General features: G+C 36.6%; 1 protein-coding gene across 1 annotated transcript in view; it reads right to left on the bottom strand.

Annotated features, from left to right (window-relative positions):
- The window catches only part of MRPL13 (mitochondrial ribosomal protein L13), a 62605-nt gene that overhangs the window by 43188 nt on the left and 2061 nt on the right, over positions 1 to 17356 (bottom strand). The window contains exons 2-4 of the mRNA NM_001243415.1: positions 15352 to 15475; positions 5733 to 5826; positions 996 to 1056 (exon numbers count right to left, since the gene is read on the bottom strand). Coding sequence (NP_001230344.1) covers positions 996 to 1056; positions 5733 to 5826; positions 15352 to 15475 — 279 coding nt within the window. The remainder of the gene's footprint in view (positions 1 to 995; positions 1057 to 5732; positions 5827 to 15351; positions 15476 to 17356) is intronic.

Below are 17356 nucleotides of genomic sequence, written 5' to 3'. Positions count from 1 at the left end.
GTAACTGAATCACTTTAACAGCAGAAGTTATCACAACATCGTTAAGTCAACTATAATTCAATAAAACTTCATTTATTTATTTATTGTCTTTTTGCCTTTTCTAGGGCCGCTCCCGTGGCATATGGAGGTTCCCAGGCTAGGGGTCCAATCAGAGCTGTAGCCGCCAACCTACGCCAGAGCCTCGGTAACGCCAGATCCGAGCCACACCTGCAACCTACACCACGGCTCACAGCAACGCCAGATCCTTAACCCACTGAGCAAGGCCAGGAATTGAACCCGCAACGTCATGGTTCCTATTCGGATTCGTTAACCACTGCGCCACGACAGGAACTCCCAATAAAACTTACTTTAAAAAGCTGATACAGCTATATTAATATTAGTATTAAAAAAAAATAGACAAGTTAAAAAGCATTATTGGAGATAAAGAAAGTCAGTACAGACTCTGATCGATTCTTTAGGAAGAGTATAATTCCAAACTTAAATTCATCTAACACTATATCTTTAAACATAAAAAGCAAATACTGACAGAACTACCAGGAAAAATTAATAAATCCACAATTGGGATTTTAACAGAACTCTTTCAGGTAATTGATAAATCAAGCAAACAAAAAAAAGTAAGTGAAACTCTAAGACTGGAACAATATATTTAGCATATTTCATACAATGTATATATATAAACATATACAGAGGCATATGTCTTTCTCCCCAAAACATTCTCAGCGATCATATCATATTATAGGTGATCATGTACATGTCAAGAAACTAAAAAGAAAGGCATCAAAATTCCCTGACAAAATGCAAAATACACTAAATTATAATTAGAAAAGCTATAGAATTGAATGATAATGAAATGATACTTATCAAAACTTGTATGATACAGTGAAGAACTTACAACCCTGAGTGCTAGCTACATTAGAAGACAGGAAAAATGGAAAACCTGGTGTCTGAACCAGTCGTTCCACAGATGATAAATAATAAAAAACAAATAAACTTACCGCCACTGGATCCTTCTGGTGAAGCTGAGCAGCTGTTACTTGTCTGAATCCACCTGGGTAGCTGTTGAAAGAAGCAAAGACATTAACATTGGGAGTAGGCTATGGTACAGCAGTCTTGATATAAACATTATTTTATATATAACAACTATTTTCATTATGCAACTGTACTTGTTTCTGGAAACTATGCTGTTCATCAATGTCTTAAAAATTAAGCAGTAATCTATGCTATTTAAAATGCTATTCTCTAAAGTGGTCAAATTAGCAATCATTATTTCATAAAAAGTTCTACATCTTGGAAAATTTCTTTGCTAACTATTTATTTCCACTGCAACTTAAAGTTCTTCATCATTCATTCACTCACTCATTCACACTTTCAGCCAAACATTCATGATAGTTTATCACTGCTTGAATTAAGAAAAAGTAAAGTGCCAAAATGTTTCACGTTCCCTGACAAATTAGACAAACTATATAAACTAGGGGTCAGGTTTACACTAAATACAGATAGACTATCTGCTTCTGAAGGTGAGTTAATACTCTAAACAGGTCGTGATCCTATTTCCTGTTAACAGGAAGTCATATGCCCGTTCTAAGTAATAAATATTTCATTGTGTTTAGATCAAAAGTTTATACATAAAATGAATAAAATGGAGATTAAAAAAATATTTGGGATGGTACTGGAGGTATCGAAGTAACCTGAATGCCTCAGATTCAGGTATGGAATCTGGGTTGTGCCTGTGGTTACCAGTTCAATATTAGGCAACTCAATTTCATCTCTTTAAAGATCAGTTTGTTCATATAAGAAAAATGACAACATCTGCCCTATCTCTCAGGATTTTTATAAAAGCCAAATGGGAAAATGTTTGTGAAAGTGCTTAAGAAATTTAAAACAAAAACAAAATACAGATGTAAGGTTTTTATTACACTGAATGGATGAATAAAGTCTAAATGATTTTCAAGGAATGGAAAAAGATGCAAAGGCAGTGGACTTTGTAAGAAAAATGAAGGATTGCCTAAATGTGATTCCTTTTATATGTTTTAACAAGACTAGAAAGCATTTTAAAGATGATTCAAAGAATCTCATCTCAGAAATAAAATTTAAGAAAGCAAATTTAAAAGTTTGATGAGAAAGATGGATAGATTTCATTTGTTCCATGGAATTTCAGAAAAAGAAATACCTGCCTAGACTTCTATTCCTGTATTCTTTCTCTGCAGGAAAAAGATACTTCACGACTTCTACACTAAAAATTATCTTTCTATTTTTAATACTAGGATGGCAAATTTTAAAGCATAATACGATTTGCATTATATTTCAGGAGTTGGACTTTATCCTAAAGGATTTAGAGAACTACTATAAAAATCTGAGTAGGAGACTGCCTTGAGTAATGATATACTCAGTGATTTTTTTTTACCGGTGAAAAAGTAACTACATTTTTTCCTCCAATAGGGGACAGGCTAATTGAAGTAGAAGAAAATTTGCTTTAAATGTTAGCCAAAGATTTTTTTCCAATTCAAATTAATTCAGTAAACACTAAATAAATGCATATTTATTTCTGAGTGCTGGGGACACACAGATATAAAATATAACAGGATCCTGTTCTCAAAAAAAGTGACTGAATTCTATTTTGACATCTAACAGTAAGCTGATACTTATAACTCTTGTCAATACATTTTAAGTGATTAGAGACTCAGATGTTTAAGTTCAAGGTGCACACATACCCATCTCATCCAACCTCTAAAACAATCAGAAGTGAATGTTTACAAAATATCTAGACAAAGAAGGTTTTTCTGAGACTGGGAAATAAAGAAAATTACGAAAGAAAAGAGAAATTTAATTATATAAAAGTTAAATAATTGTACAGCGAAAGACATCATAGAGTAAATTTATACTGAACAGAAACAGACTCACAGACTTTGAAAAGTTTATGGTTACCAAAGGGAACAGGTGGGGGTGGGAGGGAGGGTGAACTGGGGGTTTGGGATGTAAACGTTCTAAAATTAGGTTGTGATGATGGTTGTGAAACTATAAATATAATAAAATTCATTGAAAAAGGAGAGAAAACTTATAAAAAGTAAAAAATACAATAGTGAATTAACATTATTAATAGATAAAGTGTTCAGAGAAAGTCATAAGGAAAGCATTAAGGCCTCATTATAATGCAAATGAAATTAAATGCCGAGTAAAGTAGCAGAGCCTTATTATTATTACATTATTTTTAATTTTAATACTGTGAACAGTTTTATAATAAAAGACTTTTGTACTAGTATTAAGATAGTAAACTGGTGCTGGAAATACCTAAAAATAATCATTCCTTTGACCATGAAATTCATTACATTTCTAAAGTTTTATTTTAAATAACCCTATATACTGAAAACACTTACTGGATCAAGATGTTTTCCAGCTTTGTATAAAAAGCCAAAATTTTAAATTGGAAAAACAGAGCAATGATTAAGTATGATACATTACATTGTGCACTATGACACAGTGATTAAAAATAATATTTATAAAAAGGCTTCTAAGAGCTTTATATAAAGTGGAAAAGGATATAAACTTGTATATATATATATTAAAATGTTTACTCATAGGAATAAAGATGATTTTTACTTTTTTTAACCTTTTCTATATTTTCCAAAATTAGTATATTAAAACTTATATGACTACAAAGTTAAATTTTGAATATATAATTGTAATAAAGTGTTCTAAGCCTAATAAAAATGGTATGTCCAAGGCGTAAGAGAAGCATCAACAGAAACATAGAAACAAAAGTGATTAACCCTACCAGGGATGAATAAATAGGGAAGCATCCAGGTTTTAACAAAGAAATAGAGTTCTTAAAAACATTCCTGCCAAGGAGAACAACACATGCAAAGACAGAGAGGGAAGAAAGAGCAGTAAGTTGGCTCAAATGAAGATTCTGAGGCTGTATGCTAATTGGGTACCAGTAATCTGCAAAGATGTTTGGATTTTCCTCCATAGGTGAGAGACTCTACTGAGGGAGATATTACCAGCTGCTGGGTACAATACACTAGCTGGTCACCTCTGGCTGTGCTCTTATTTTCCTTCAATCGCAGTAATGGTACAGGTATTACTGCTTTGGAGATTATTGGTATTACTGCTTTGGAATGTTATACTTTATGCTATTGTCTTTCTATGGCCGTACCCATGGCATATGGAAGCTCCTGGGCCAGGGAGAGATTGAATCTGAGCTGCAGCTGTGACCTATGCCACAGCTGCAGCAACGCGAGATGCTTTAACCCACTGCGCTGGGTCAGGGATCGCACCCACACCTCCACAGCAACCAGAGCAAGTCCCTTTATATTTTTACCATACTATCTAAAATTTTCATGTTTCTTTCTCAATTACCTCTAAAATTTATAGAACTTGATTTATATACAGAGATTTGTCAATAGTAAAAATTACTAAAGATGGATGTGAATTTACTTTTGTTATGTTAAACAAAGGCTTCATGAAAATGTTTAAACGGAGGAGTGGGAAAAGACTGGTTAACAGAAGCAAAAAGAGTTATTCCAAGCATTTAAGATCTACTTGAACAAGCCATGAAAAGAAAACAACAGCAACATCAAAATCTGCTTGTTTAAGCACCATTAGAAATAAAGAAATGATCTGGATCAAGAATGCAAGGTTAATATTTCTAAACATAATCTTGCATGATATTGAAGAAGGTATGCTTAATTAAATCTGTACACAACCTGAAACTGAGGGGTTAACTAACACATTATATGAGACAATCAAGATCTCAAAAGATCTTAAAAGGCTGGACATAAAATTTAACATGGAGTAAACTTAAGGTACTGCAGTTGGATTACAATGCAACTAAAACATACAGGAAGGAAGACACATGGTTGAACAGCAGCATGTTTGAAAAAGACTCAGAGGAGTTTCAGCTAACGGTGAACTCAACATAGCCCACAGGGATAGGGCCTCGAAGAAAACTTCTACTGCAATTGAAGACTGCGTAACTGAAAGATGGAGGAGTCATGTTATACCAGGAAACCATCAGAACACTGCCTGGTGACTGTATTTAGTTAAGAAAGATACTCAGTTAAGATATTTAGTTAAGAAAGATGCTGACAAGCAACGATTGCACCCAGAAAACAAGGACCAAGAAATAATGGAGATACATAAAGGGAAGCCATATAAAGAACTTTGAAGGACCTATACAGATGTTTAGTCTACAAAACAGACAGACGATTATGAAAGCTAGAGAAAAACAGATGATGACTCAATAGCATAGGGATCTTTCTAAAACTTAGACCATGTCGAAATTGCCTCATGAGCTAAGAGGTCACTATTATTCAAAGACTGCAGACCTGTAAGTTGCAAGGTATATTGTGGAGATTTTAGGTATCGTACAAACTTGGGATCTCGCTCACTATTCTTTCAACGTCTCATGTACTTTCAGATGATCAAGATGGTTCTGGAAATGGCAGTAAGATGAATTACAGGAAGAAGAAGGAAAGAAGTGAGAAGACTGGGTAAAAATGAGAAAAATCTAGATCAGAGAGGTTCTATGAAAAGCTTCCAGGAAAAACAAATAATGTCAGGTAATCACGAGTATTTAGTGTTTTGTGGGTTTTTGATTAAGTCACGTATGCAGAATGAGCAAAATTGCTGTTTTCTTAAATTCTGAAAATGCCTTTTTCTTTTATATAAGCTCAATAACATTCTTAAAGTAATACATTCAACCACCTATCTTCCCTGTCAAAGTATTATCTTACCCAGTATGTGAGGAGTATACTTTTTGTTCCCATTTGTTTCCAGAAAATGCAATGTGCCTTGTGTTCATTATGACAACATGATCTCCACAGTCACCTAGATTTAAAAGCAAGAGAGAAAGAAAGAAAGATTTTATATGAAAAATACTTGACTTTAAGAAAATGTGGGCTTGGTTATTTATAAAACTTATCAAAGTACAAAAAAAAAACACTTCAAAAATATAAAGCGAATCATGCTTCTCTTTTACATAACATCTAAGTATAGAAAGAGTTGGCTAGACATTTGGAAAATCTCAACTCTACAAGGTAAATGAGAATTTAATAAGATGCCAATAATAACAATACATCTTTTAAAAGCAAACTATGGCTATTCCTATTAGCTCTGCCCACTTATGATTACACATCATTAAAATGTACTATTAATAGTTATACTTCACCACCTCTAAATATCTAATACAAATTTTCCCTTAAAAACAAGAGAAAATGAAAACAATATGCATATAGATGAAGAAAGACATTTTACCTATACGAAAAATGAAAACAAATGCTGAAATATCACAATTGATTATTCTTCTTTTCAAATTCAGAGAACGACAGAGTACTATGATCTTATGCTTAACTACCAACTCAAGGTTTTCTCCAATCACATTTAACTAGTTACATTTAAACTGCCTCTCTCAGCTATGAGTACACACACATTTGATGCAACAGATGACCTGAAAATTAAAATATATATGTTGGATTAGTTTTCCAGTGGAAAGTACCCCTAAGTCTGGCTGTTCATCCAATAAAAATCCTAAAAAGTCAACATGTAAGTTTTCAAGAGTCACCATACATGACAAAGATGAGAAACATTTTTTTTTTTTTTTTTTTTTTTTAGGGCCGCTCCGGCGACATATGGAGATTCCCAGGCTAGGGATTTAATCAGAACTATAGCTGCCAGCCCACACCACAGCCACAGCAGCATACAATCTGAGCTGTGTCTGTGACCTACACCACAGCTCATGGCAATGCCGGATCCTTAACCCACTGAGCAAGGCCAGGGATTGAACCCACCACCTCATGGTTCCTAGTTGGATTCGTTTCTGCTGTGCCACGATAGGAACTCCAAGTAAACAGAAACAAAGATTAAATGCCTATTCTACTAATAGAAAACAAAGTTCAAACAATTCTTAAAGCTTCTTTATTTGGAAAAAAAACACTGAAAAAATAAGAAATACAAATAAGTATAGTATATGGAAACTAACGATTATAAGATTCTATGCAGAGCTTTGAATTTGAATGACAGAATTTTCAGAGAGAAGTTCATAGTTTACATAGGACAAGGGTAAAGGAAAGAGGATAGAGCAGCTGCATTCTCCTCCTTAGAGGGTGAGGGAGTCCGGTGTGAAGGAAAGACCTGGGAAGCTTGCTATTAGTTGGCTGAAAGGAACGTTTCACAACTTACGACAAATTGAGTGACTCAAGTTCCTAAAAGCGACACATAGTGGGCTACTGAGGCAACTGGGCCAATGAACCAGAAGAACAGAGCGTAAGAAGATAGCTATACAGCCTCAAATTATGCCAAAATTACTTTAGCTTTCATCCGGACATTTACACCTGAAGAAGCTAAAGCCTGTTCCGAGTAAGTGATTTGTCAAAGCTCACATACCAAGGTATTTAGCACCCTGCTCAGGCTCTTTCTGTGACTTCCATTTGGAGGAAACATGGACTCTAACTTTCTGCTAAAGCTAAATTTACTTCGAAATGTTGTTTAAACTTTATTTTTTTTAAATTTTTTATCTTTTTTAGGGCCGCACCCATGGCATACCGAGGTTCCCAAGCTAGGGGTGGAATCAGAGCTACAACTGCCAGCCTACACCACAGCCACAGCAACTCGGGATCCAAGCCACATCTGTGACCTACACCACAGTTCACAGCAATGTCGCATCCTTAATCCATTGAGCAAGGCCAGAGATTGAACCTGTGTTCTCATGATTTGTTTCCTAGTCAGATTTGTTTTGCTAGTCAGATTTGTTTCCACTGAGTCATGACGGGAACTCTGAAATGTTGTTTAAACTTTAAATATGGAGAAAGCATTTTGAGCCATTCAAAATACATCTGTAGAGATCTAAAAGGATCTTTCAAGAGACATTGGAAAGAATACCACAAATTAGGTGCAAATTATGTTTTTTCAGCTCTAAGGTATGAACACCTAATCTGGGAAAAATTATTCTCCCTTAATAACATGTGCCAGATCTCTAGTATTTAATAATTCTTAGAAGCACTTCTCCACTGCCTCTAAATAAAACCAATCAGCAACTAAATCTTTGTTTTTAACTGCATAACATGTTAAAACAAAAGCCAAAATTATGATTAAAGGCTGAAATCCTGGGTACAATGGAATCATTTACATCTAAATTTCTGTTAAGCCAAATAAATAGATATTATTTCAGTTTAAATTTTAATTAAAACATTTTACAACAGGCACCAAATGTATACAAACTGAAACTCTACTGCCTGATCAATATGTTGGAAGAGAAATTAATATCTTTCAAATTAAAAAACTTTTTTAAAAAATTAAAGTTCAGTATGCAATTTTTAGAAACAGGAATTGTGAGTTTATTTACAAAAATTTATCATCTCAGATTTCTGACCTATTTAACTTCCTTTTATATCAGGTGCTACATTAAATGGCAAAATAAAATTCAAACTAATGCAAACAAAGTGAAAATTCAAAAGTTCTATGTCAGGGAATCTAAGGTCTCATCATGGGTTACACTCTCAAGGGCGCTTCTCAGTCCTGTGGCCTCAGTGTTTTGGTGCATCGTCTGCTCTGAGCCAGAACTAACCTCTACTTTTTCTTCAAAATTGCCTGGAAGGAGGGGAAGTAACATTTATTCAATAGCTTCCACAATGCCAGGTGCTGAGGTAGGCATTTTATATTCATTTCCTAACACTGAAAAAAATCTCACAGTCATCTTCTTAAGGTGGATTTTTCTACCTCCTGCTTCAAACCATCTTTACTTTTTAAGGAGGAAGCTGAATCAGAAGTTAAACACCTTGGCTAAAAGTATATGGCTAGTTAATAGTCAAGTTAAGACTTAAACCCAACTCTAGTGCCTTCAAAGACAGCCTTAGCCTGTTCACTACCACCAGGATGGAAAGAAGTGGGGGGTGGAATGCCATATGGAGGTAATGACATCACTTTTCAATTCATCACATGTCTTTTCTGCTAGGTTCTGAGGAAAGCTCAAAAATCCTTTTCCACATACTGCTCTGAGGTTCAAGGTATTTGCCACCTCTGAACCTCACCACATGCCAACTCCTCAGCAAAGTGTTCAAGGAGACCTACAGCTCAGGCTCAGATTTTCCAGCCTTATTTACCAGTTCTTTCCCACACCACCACGTGTACGAGGGAGGCCACACTACTTGCTTTGCTTGCTATTTCCTGAAGCATTATCCCATTATTTCTAGTTCTCTCTCTCTCTCCCTCACTCTCGCATGCATACACACAGGCATTCATAACCCTCTCCCACATCTCTCGTCTTTTTTTCCCTTCCACTAGCAACGCCCTCCTAATTTATCTTTACTTGTTAATCTTTACCCATAGCATTTATTTATTTTTTAAAAATTTTTATTATTTATTTGTTTCTTCTAGGGCCACACCCGAGGCATATGGAGGTTCCCAGGCTAGGGGTCTAATCGGAGCTGTAGCCTCGGCCTATGCCAGAGCCACAGCAAAGCCAGATCTGAGCCACATCTGCAATCTACACCACAGCTCACAGCAACGCTGGATCCTTAACCCACTGAGCAAGGCCAGGGATCAAACCTGCAACCATATGGTTCCTAGTCGGATTCATTAACCACTGAGCCACATGGGATCTCCAACCCATAGCATTTAAGTTCAACATAAATATCAAGTTCCAACAATGTATTAGTCCTTCTTCCATAAAGTCTCTCCTAACACAAGATGACCGAACTTCTCTCATGACCTGATTTAACTCTATTTTGGTGATTTTATTCCTTCTAACTAGATTATAAGCTCCCTGTTGAAGACTCTTAATTATATAATGAGATAGCTACCAATCACAATAAATGCTAAAAAAAAAAAAAAATCCCTGGTGTTCACTTTAATGTAGATACAGCTTGTTCTGTCATCTCTGGCTCCCACCCAATTCCTTTCTTAGGTTTTCTAGAAGATGCACCTAGTTCTGATCTTAGAAATTTGACCATTCAAACTCTCTCATCTTGTCAGACCTCAGTCAAGTAGATTCAGATGAGGGCAACCGTTAAGTTTGGTGGGAGTCTTGGGCTCTTCCAGAATCTATTTTATAGTCTTTTTCCATTAATTAATTAACTAGTCCACTCACTACTTACTATGTACATACTAATGTCAGGTACTGTTCTTGAATAGAGCAATGAATGTAACTGAAGCCCCTGCTGCAAAGTATCTTACGTTCTAGTGGAGAGAGCTAGACACTAAACAAGTAGCTAAATATACAATAAGCCAGGGGTTGATAACATAGGGGGATGCAGAGTAACCAGGCAGAACTCTTATTAGCTGGTAATAATACTTAGCTGGTAAGTGTGTTAAGTTTTCATTTCTTTGGGATCAATGTCCAAGAGTGCAGTTAATATTCTGTATGGCAAGCTCATGTTCAGTTTTATAAGAAACTGCCATGCTCTTTTTCAGACTGGCTGTACCATTTTACATTCCCACAAGCAACGTATGAATAATCCAGTCTCTGCATCCTTAGCAGTATTTGCTGCTGCCACTATTTTAATTTTAGCTATTCTGATAGATGTGAGGTAAAATTTCATTGTGGTTTTAATCTGTATTGTCCTAATGGCTGGGGATTTTTTTTAGGTTTTTCTTTTCTTTTTTTTTTTTTTTCTTTTTTTTTTTTTGGTCTTTTCTAGGGCCGCACATATGGAGGCTCCCTGGCTAAGGGTCTAATCAGAGCTGTAGCCGCCAGTCTATACCAGAGCCACAGTGATGCGGGATCCAAGCCGCCCATCTGTGACCCACACCACAGCTCCTTAACCCACTGAGTGAGGCCAGGGATCGAACCCACAACCTCATGGGTCCTAGTCGGATTTGTTAACCGCTGAGCCATGATGGGAACTCCTGGCTGGGGATGTTTTTGATGTTCCAACTGGTCATGTATTTTGCTTATTTTCTAATTAAATTGTTTTTTTTTTTAATGGTTGATTTTTGAGAGTTTTTGATATAATCTAGATCCCAGTCCTTTGTTAGCTTGCAAAAATATTCTTTTACTTTGTCACCTGTCTTTTTGTACCCTTCAAAGAGTCAAATTCCTTCCAATAAGCTCTTTGCTTTAGCTCAGTGGTTTTTAAACTCCTAAAAGGGTGACTCAGAGGAGCAAGGATCCAGGATCTTCTCCCTCTTTCATCCAGGGTAGCACTGCTTTTATATACCGGGCCTCCTTATAAGATTTGGTTTGAGAAATGTCTGAAAAATAGCTATTCTAATTTTAGTTATAAACAACAAAGTTGGGCTTTGGCCTTGATCTTTGTTTCCAGTCTTGCAGGATGAATGTCCAAATGCCTATCTTCAAGGTTATTTTGGCATCCCTGGACTTCTGCACAGCCAATGTGACAGATAAATCATGTTAAGTTACCACAAAATCTACTGAGTATAAAGATGCTGTGACAGTAACAAGGTGTGTTGTTCAAATTTATTGGTAATGTGTAAATATTCACTTCCAAAAGAGTTAAGTACTCTAGAAATAACTTGGAGCAAATCTTCTTCAGTACTTTGTAAAATTATATTCTAAGAGTGAGCTGGAGTTCCCATCGTTGGCGCAGTGGTTAACGAATCCAACTAGGAACCATGAGGTTGTGGGTTCGATCCCTGGCCTTGCTCAGTGGGTTAAGGATCCGGTGTTGCCATGTGCTGTGGTGTAGGTTGCAGACTCAGCTCAGATCTGGCGTTGCTGTGGCTCTGGCACAGGCTGGCAGCTATAGCTCCGATTAGACCCCTAGCCTGGGAACCTCCATATGCTGCATGAGCGGCCCAAGAAATGGCAAAAAGACAAGAAAAAAAAAAAAGAAAAGAGTGAGTTGAAGAATAAATGTGCAGTTAAGACTGTAAAATGTAGGAGTTCCCTTCGTGGCTCAGTGGTTAATGAACTGGATTAGGAAAAATGAGGATGCGGTTTCATCCCTGGCCTCAATCAGTAGGTTAAGGATCCAATGTTGCCGTGAGCTGTGGTGTAGGTCACAGACGAGGCTCAGATCCCACGTTGCTGTGGCACAGGCCAGCAGCTGTAGCTCCAATTCGACCCCTAGCCCAGCCCCAGCCCGGGAGCTTCCACATGCTGTGGGTGTGGCCCTAAAAGCAAAAAAAAAAACCAAAAAACAAAAAAAAACCCCAAAATTGTAAAATTTAAATGATGCACAGTTAACATGTGAAATATATTAACACTTAAATGAATAGTAAGAGAGTAAAATATGATGGCTGGGTAACTTTAAGAACTTTCACATCCTAAAGCTTTTTTTTCAACAAATCCTTGAAAGACTTAATTAAGCAAGGCAGAATACTAGAAGAACAGATTAGATCTAATCTAATCTCTGCTGGATTGGTGTGTTAGCATTCATGACATTAACCTCTAAGAACTGTGTGAACTTTTATCTCATTCCACTTGAACCAGCAATATTTTAAGATAATCTAATAATTTTCAAAAATGTTAAAGAAAGGTTTCCCTCTGCTTCTTTTAAAAGCTCATATTCTCCGCCTTTAAAAGCTCATATTGTCTCCAATCTGTGGGCAGTGAAAAGAATACAGTCCTCATGAAGAATAAGTCATAATCCAAAAATCACCACATGCCCTTTCTTTTCATTTGTCAATGAAAAATAAAATGTTCAAAAAGCTCTCAAGCCCGTAATTCAGGAGTGCAGCCCCAATTAGAAGGAGGGAAGCCCTAATTAGAAGGAGGGAGTACCTATAATGAGGTTCAAATATCATGTATGTTATGTATTTGGTCAAATGGATTTTGTGAGGTCTTGTGGCAAACCAATTTTATAAGGTTATTTTTTTTTACTGGAAAAAGAGGTCTGGGTCAAGATAGAAATGCTATGGAATTAGAAAAGAATTCCCTCCTTTTACAAAATTTGGGAGGAGGTGGAATCAGTAGCAGCCACCTCATTTCTCCCTAAAGTATAGTACTTTTCTGCCCTCTGAATTAAAGTTCTGCTTTCTTACAAGCAAAACATCACTGCTGAAGAATTCTTTATTGATAAATAAACACTATGCTAGATAGAACACCAGAAGGGCTTTGGTGGCTGCCTGTCAGGCCATTCATTTTTGGTAATGGAGAACTGTTTTTCTATGAAATTAGAAATTTACTTTTTAGAGCCTGAACTGAATTTTTGTCTCACTATACTTAATATATAGCTTAGTCAGCAACACTTTAGACTTCTCATGTCTGTAAGATATCACTAAAATCAAAACATAAACTTCAAGCAATTTTCAAATATGTTAAGTTCTCATAACATTGGTTTAATCAGCATTTATTAAGTAGGTTTCATGTGCTCATAGTCACTGTAGACATGTTTATTTGAAAACTGGCGTACAATTTCCCAGGAAAATATTACAAATGATAGCCATATAAACAGGAATGGCTATAAAAGTTAACATTTAGATGTATGATAATGGCATTTGGGTTATACAGGAGAATATCTTTATCCTTAGGAGACATATGTTGAAGTATTTAGGAGGAGATAAAGCAATATCTCTAATTGATTTTCAAATGATTGGGTTAAAAAAATGTGGTAAAATATTAACAATTGTGTAATCTAGGTGGATGATATAAAGGAATTCACTGTACTATTCTTCAAACTTTTCTGAAATTTAATTCTGAAAATTTTCATGATAAAAGTTAAAAAAAGTAAAGGACAAACACTCAGTGGAAAAATGGGAAAAAGAAATGCATAGACATTGCACAAGAATGGGAAACGATCAAAGGCCAATAAACAAATGAAAAGAGGAGTTCCCGTCGTGGCGCAGTGGTTAACGAATCCGACCAGGAACCATGAGGTTGCGGGTTCGGTCCCTGCCCTTGCTCAGTGGGTTAACGATCCGGCATTGCCGTGAGCTGTGGTGTAGGTTGCAGATGCGGCTCGGATCCCGCGTTGCTGTGGCTCTGGCATAGGCTGGTGGCTACAGCTCCGATTAGACCCCTAGCCTGGGAACCTCCATATGCCGTGGGAGCGGCCCAAGAAATAGCAAAAAGACAAAAAACAAAAAAACAAACAAACAAAAAAAACAAATGAAAAGATACTCAACTCCATGTGCAATCAGGAAAATGCAAATTAAAACCACAAAAATAAAGCATTTCACACCTACCAGAGCAGTCACAATTAAAATGAATAAAAATATCAATGTTACCAAGATGAGGAATAATGAAAACTCTGGAATGCGGCTGGCAGAAGACATTTGCATAAAGACTAACTAGGTTCCCATGCAGCTTTGAACTCTGTAATTCCTGTCCCGTGGACTGACCTCAGAGAAATTCTTCCACGTGTACCCCCAGAAAAAGGTACAAGAATATTGATAGCAATTTTTTTGTGATGGCAAAAAAAGAGGAAAAAAACCCAAATGCTCAGTGTATAGGTATTCATTTCACCATCAGTATTATTTATTAATTTAAATATATTATCTACATTTATATATAGATAGATGAATATACTCCTATATATCTACCTACTATCTGTATCTCTGTATACTTCATCTTTCAAAATAAAGTTAAAAATCTGATCAAGTGCAAAAAGTGTTGCTGACAGGTCAAGCAAGATGGAGAGTAAGAGGTGACATTTGACCCTGCAGGGAAGACAGGAAGTGCCTTGGAAAGTGAAGTCAATCAAAACCACCTATAATAAGCAGAAGGCTTTTAGTATGAAAGCAACTGTTTTGTTTTGGAAAAAGGACACAGAAAAGCAAATCCATTAATTCAAAACAGTGAAAAATAAACTTTCCATGCCTAGCTAACTGTATTTTTGGGGGGAAAGCATTTTTAGAAGAGAGGGCAAGCTTATTTGCTCATGTTCAAAAGTTCTCTATTCAAATGTATGTTGTCACATGAAGAGTGAATTTGTAGTCCAAATCAGGATATTTCCTTTTTTTTTTTCTTTTTTCTTTTGTCTTTTTAGGGTCACACCTGCGGCATATGGAGGTTCCCAGGCTAGGGGGTCTAATCGGAGCCAGGCTACGCTACAGCCACAGCAACGCCAGGATACGAGCCGAGCCGCGTCTGCGACCCACAGAACAGCTCACTGATCGAGGCCAGGGATCAAACCTGCAACCTCATCGTTCCTAGTTGGATTTGTTTCCGCTGGCCACAACGGGAACTCCCAAATCAGGATATTTCTGAGAGTGGAAGGAAGGGCTACTGATCATTTTGCTGGAGTAATGGCAGCAAAAAATGGCGCTGTCACAAGCAAACCGGTCAGTATGGTTTTCCTATGAAGAAGCCAAATTCACCTTAGTGCCCTAATAGGTTTGTAGCAAGAATGGAAGGGATCCTCAGGAAAAAAAGAGATCCGAAAAGGAGCTAGTCAAATATCTTCAATATTCTATTCCGACATCAAAACTATGGTTACTAATATGAGGTTTACTCACTCAGTTGATGATACACAGGTTTATGCAATCCTTGAAGTTTAACTGAGGCCATGGCAGCAAGTTTGCCAGGGGGCTGCATTTTCCCATCTAGGAGATACCAAACTCGAGCAAACGTGGCCCATTGCTTGAAAAGACAGAAGAGGAAACAAAGAAAATTCTAATTAAAATGGAAACAATTAAGTTTGTTATGAAACATCACGTCATCTACAGTTAATGTCAATAATCATTATGAAAAAAGATTCCACATTAATGTTTTTGTTTTGTTTTCATTTCTATTTCTAGAAAAGGTGGAGTTTTCCTCATTATTCTGCAGATTAACAGAGTACTCCTTCCTGCCCGCTTTTCTATTAGAACTATTATTTAATGCTCTATTAAAAACATTCCAAAGATATTATTTCCCTTTGCTTTATGACATATCTTTCATACCACACAGAATAGAATCTGGAGGGGTAATTAGAAGCTCTTATGAAAGCAGAAGTTGTTTATGAAGGTCTTCAAAAATATTTTGAGGAGTTCCCGTCGTGGCGCAGTGGTTAACGAATCCGACTAGGAACCATGAGGTTGCGGGTTCGATCCCTGCCCTTGCTCAGTGGGTTAACGATCCGGCGTTGCCGTGAGCTGTGGTGTAGGTTGCAGACGCGGCTCGGATCCCGCGTTGCTGTGGCTCTGGCGTAGGCCGGTGGCTACAGCTCCGATTCAACCCCTAGCCTGGGAATCTCCATATGCCGTGGGAGTGGCCCAAGAAATAGCAACAACAACAACAATAAAAAAGACAAAAGACAAAAAAAAAAAAAAAAAAAAATTTTGAGATTAGATATATTACATTGAGTGGCCAATTAGGAGCTGAAGACTTTCCAGGAGTTTAACTCCAAAGGAGGGTTAAATAACATGATGTAGCCGAAAAAGTACAGATAGATGATGCTGAATACTTAAACTTTAAAAAACCATCTTAGGAGTTCCTGTTGTGGCTCAATAGGTTGAGAAGCCCATATAGTGTCCATAAGGATTCAGGTCTGACCCCCGGCCTTGCTCAGTGGGTTAAGAATTCAGCATTGCTGCAAGCTGTGGGGTTAGGTCGCAGGTGTGGCTCAGATTTGGTATTGTTGTGGTTATGGCGTAGATCAGCAGCTGCAGCTCTGATTTGACCCCTAGCCCAGGAACTTCCATTTCCCACAGGTGTGGGGTGGCAGGTGTGGCCATTAAAAAACAAAAACAACAACAACTACCTTATACAGACATCTTAGGCTACCTCAGGAAAAGACCTCTGTCTGCAGTGTCCATCATTGCCTTAAAACTCCAACAAAATTACAGGCCAGAAAGATCCTGATCAGATGCTTTTTCCATGCATATAAACAAGCAGTCAAAAAATGCTGGAAAAAATACAGATAGGCTAGCTGGTTTTATTTTAAATTCAATCATCATGAACCTCAAATCAGCCTATAAAACTGCTTACCAATCTGCTGTTTTCCTGTTCTCCTTTTTCTAGCCTCTATCCCATTCCTCTTGGACAGCTTTTGTAAGGTTTATCTTTATTTCATATATTTTGATGCCATTGCACGTGGTACTGTATTTTTAAATTTCTGATTGTTCATTGTAGTATATGGAAATACACTTCATTTTTTGTATCCTATAACCTTGCTAAACTCATGTAATCAATTCTAGTAGCTTTTTGTAAATTCTGTTTTTCATATAGATGATCATGTCCTTTACATATAAAGACAGCTTCTAGTCTATACATTTTCCACACTTCTCTCAGCTTATGAGAAAAAAAAAAAAATCACAGAGAAGGAACTCTACAGGACAATCTTCTTTCTTCAATAAATTTTAAGGAAAAAAAATAGGAATAGGAACCTATTTCTTAACAGACTTAAAAAAAAACATAGCAACTTATTGCACTTTGGATCCTAATCCAATGGAAGAAACAAATATATTATGTATTTATATAACATACATATATATCATGTATTTATATAATAGATGACATATATATACACACACATACATA

The sequence above is a fragment of the Sus scrofa genome, chromosome 4 (assembly GCF_000003025.6).
Source record: "Sus scrofa isolate TJ Tabasco breed Duroc chromosome 4, Sscrofa11.1, whole genome shotgun sequence".
NCBI lineage: Eukaryota > Metazoa > Chordata > Mammalia > Artiodactyla > Suidae > Sus > Sus scrofa.
Note: the sequence above shows the minus strand (reverse complement) of the source record. Positions and strands in the feature narration are given on the sequence as shown.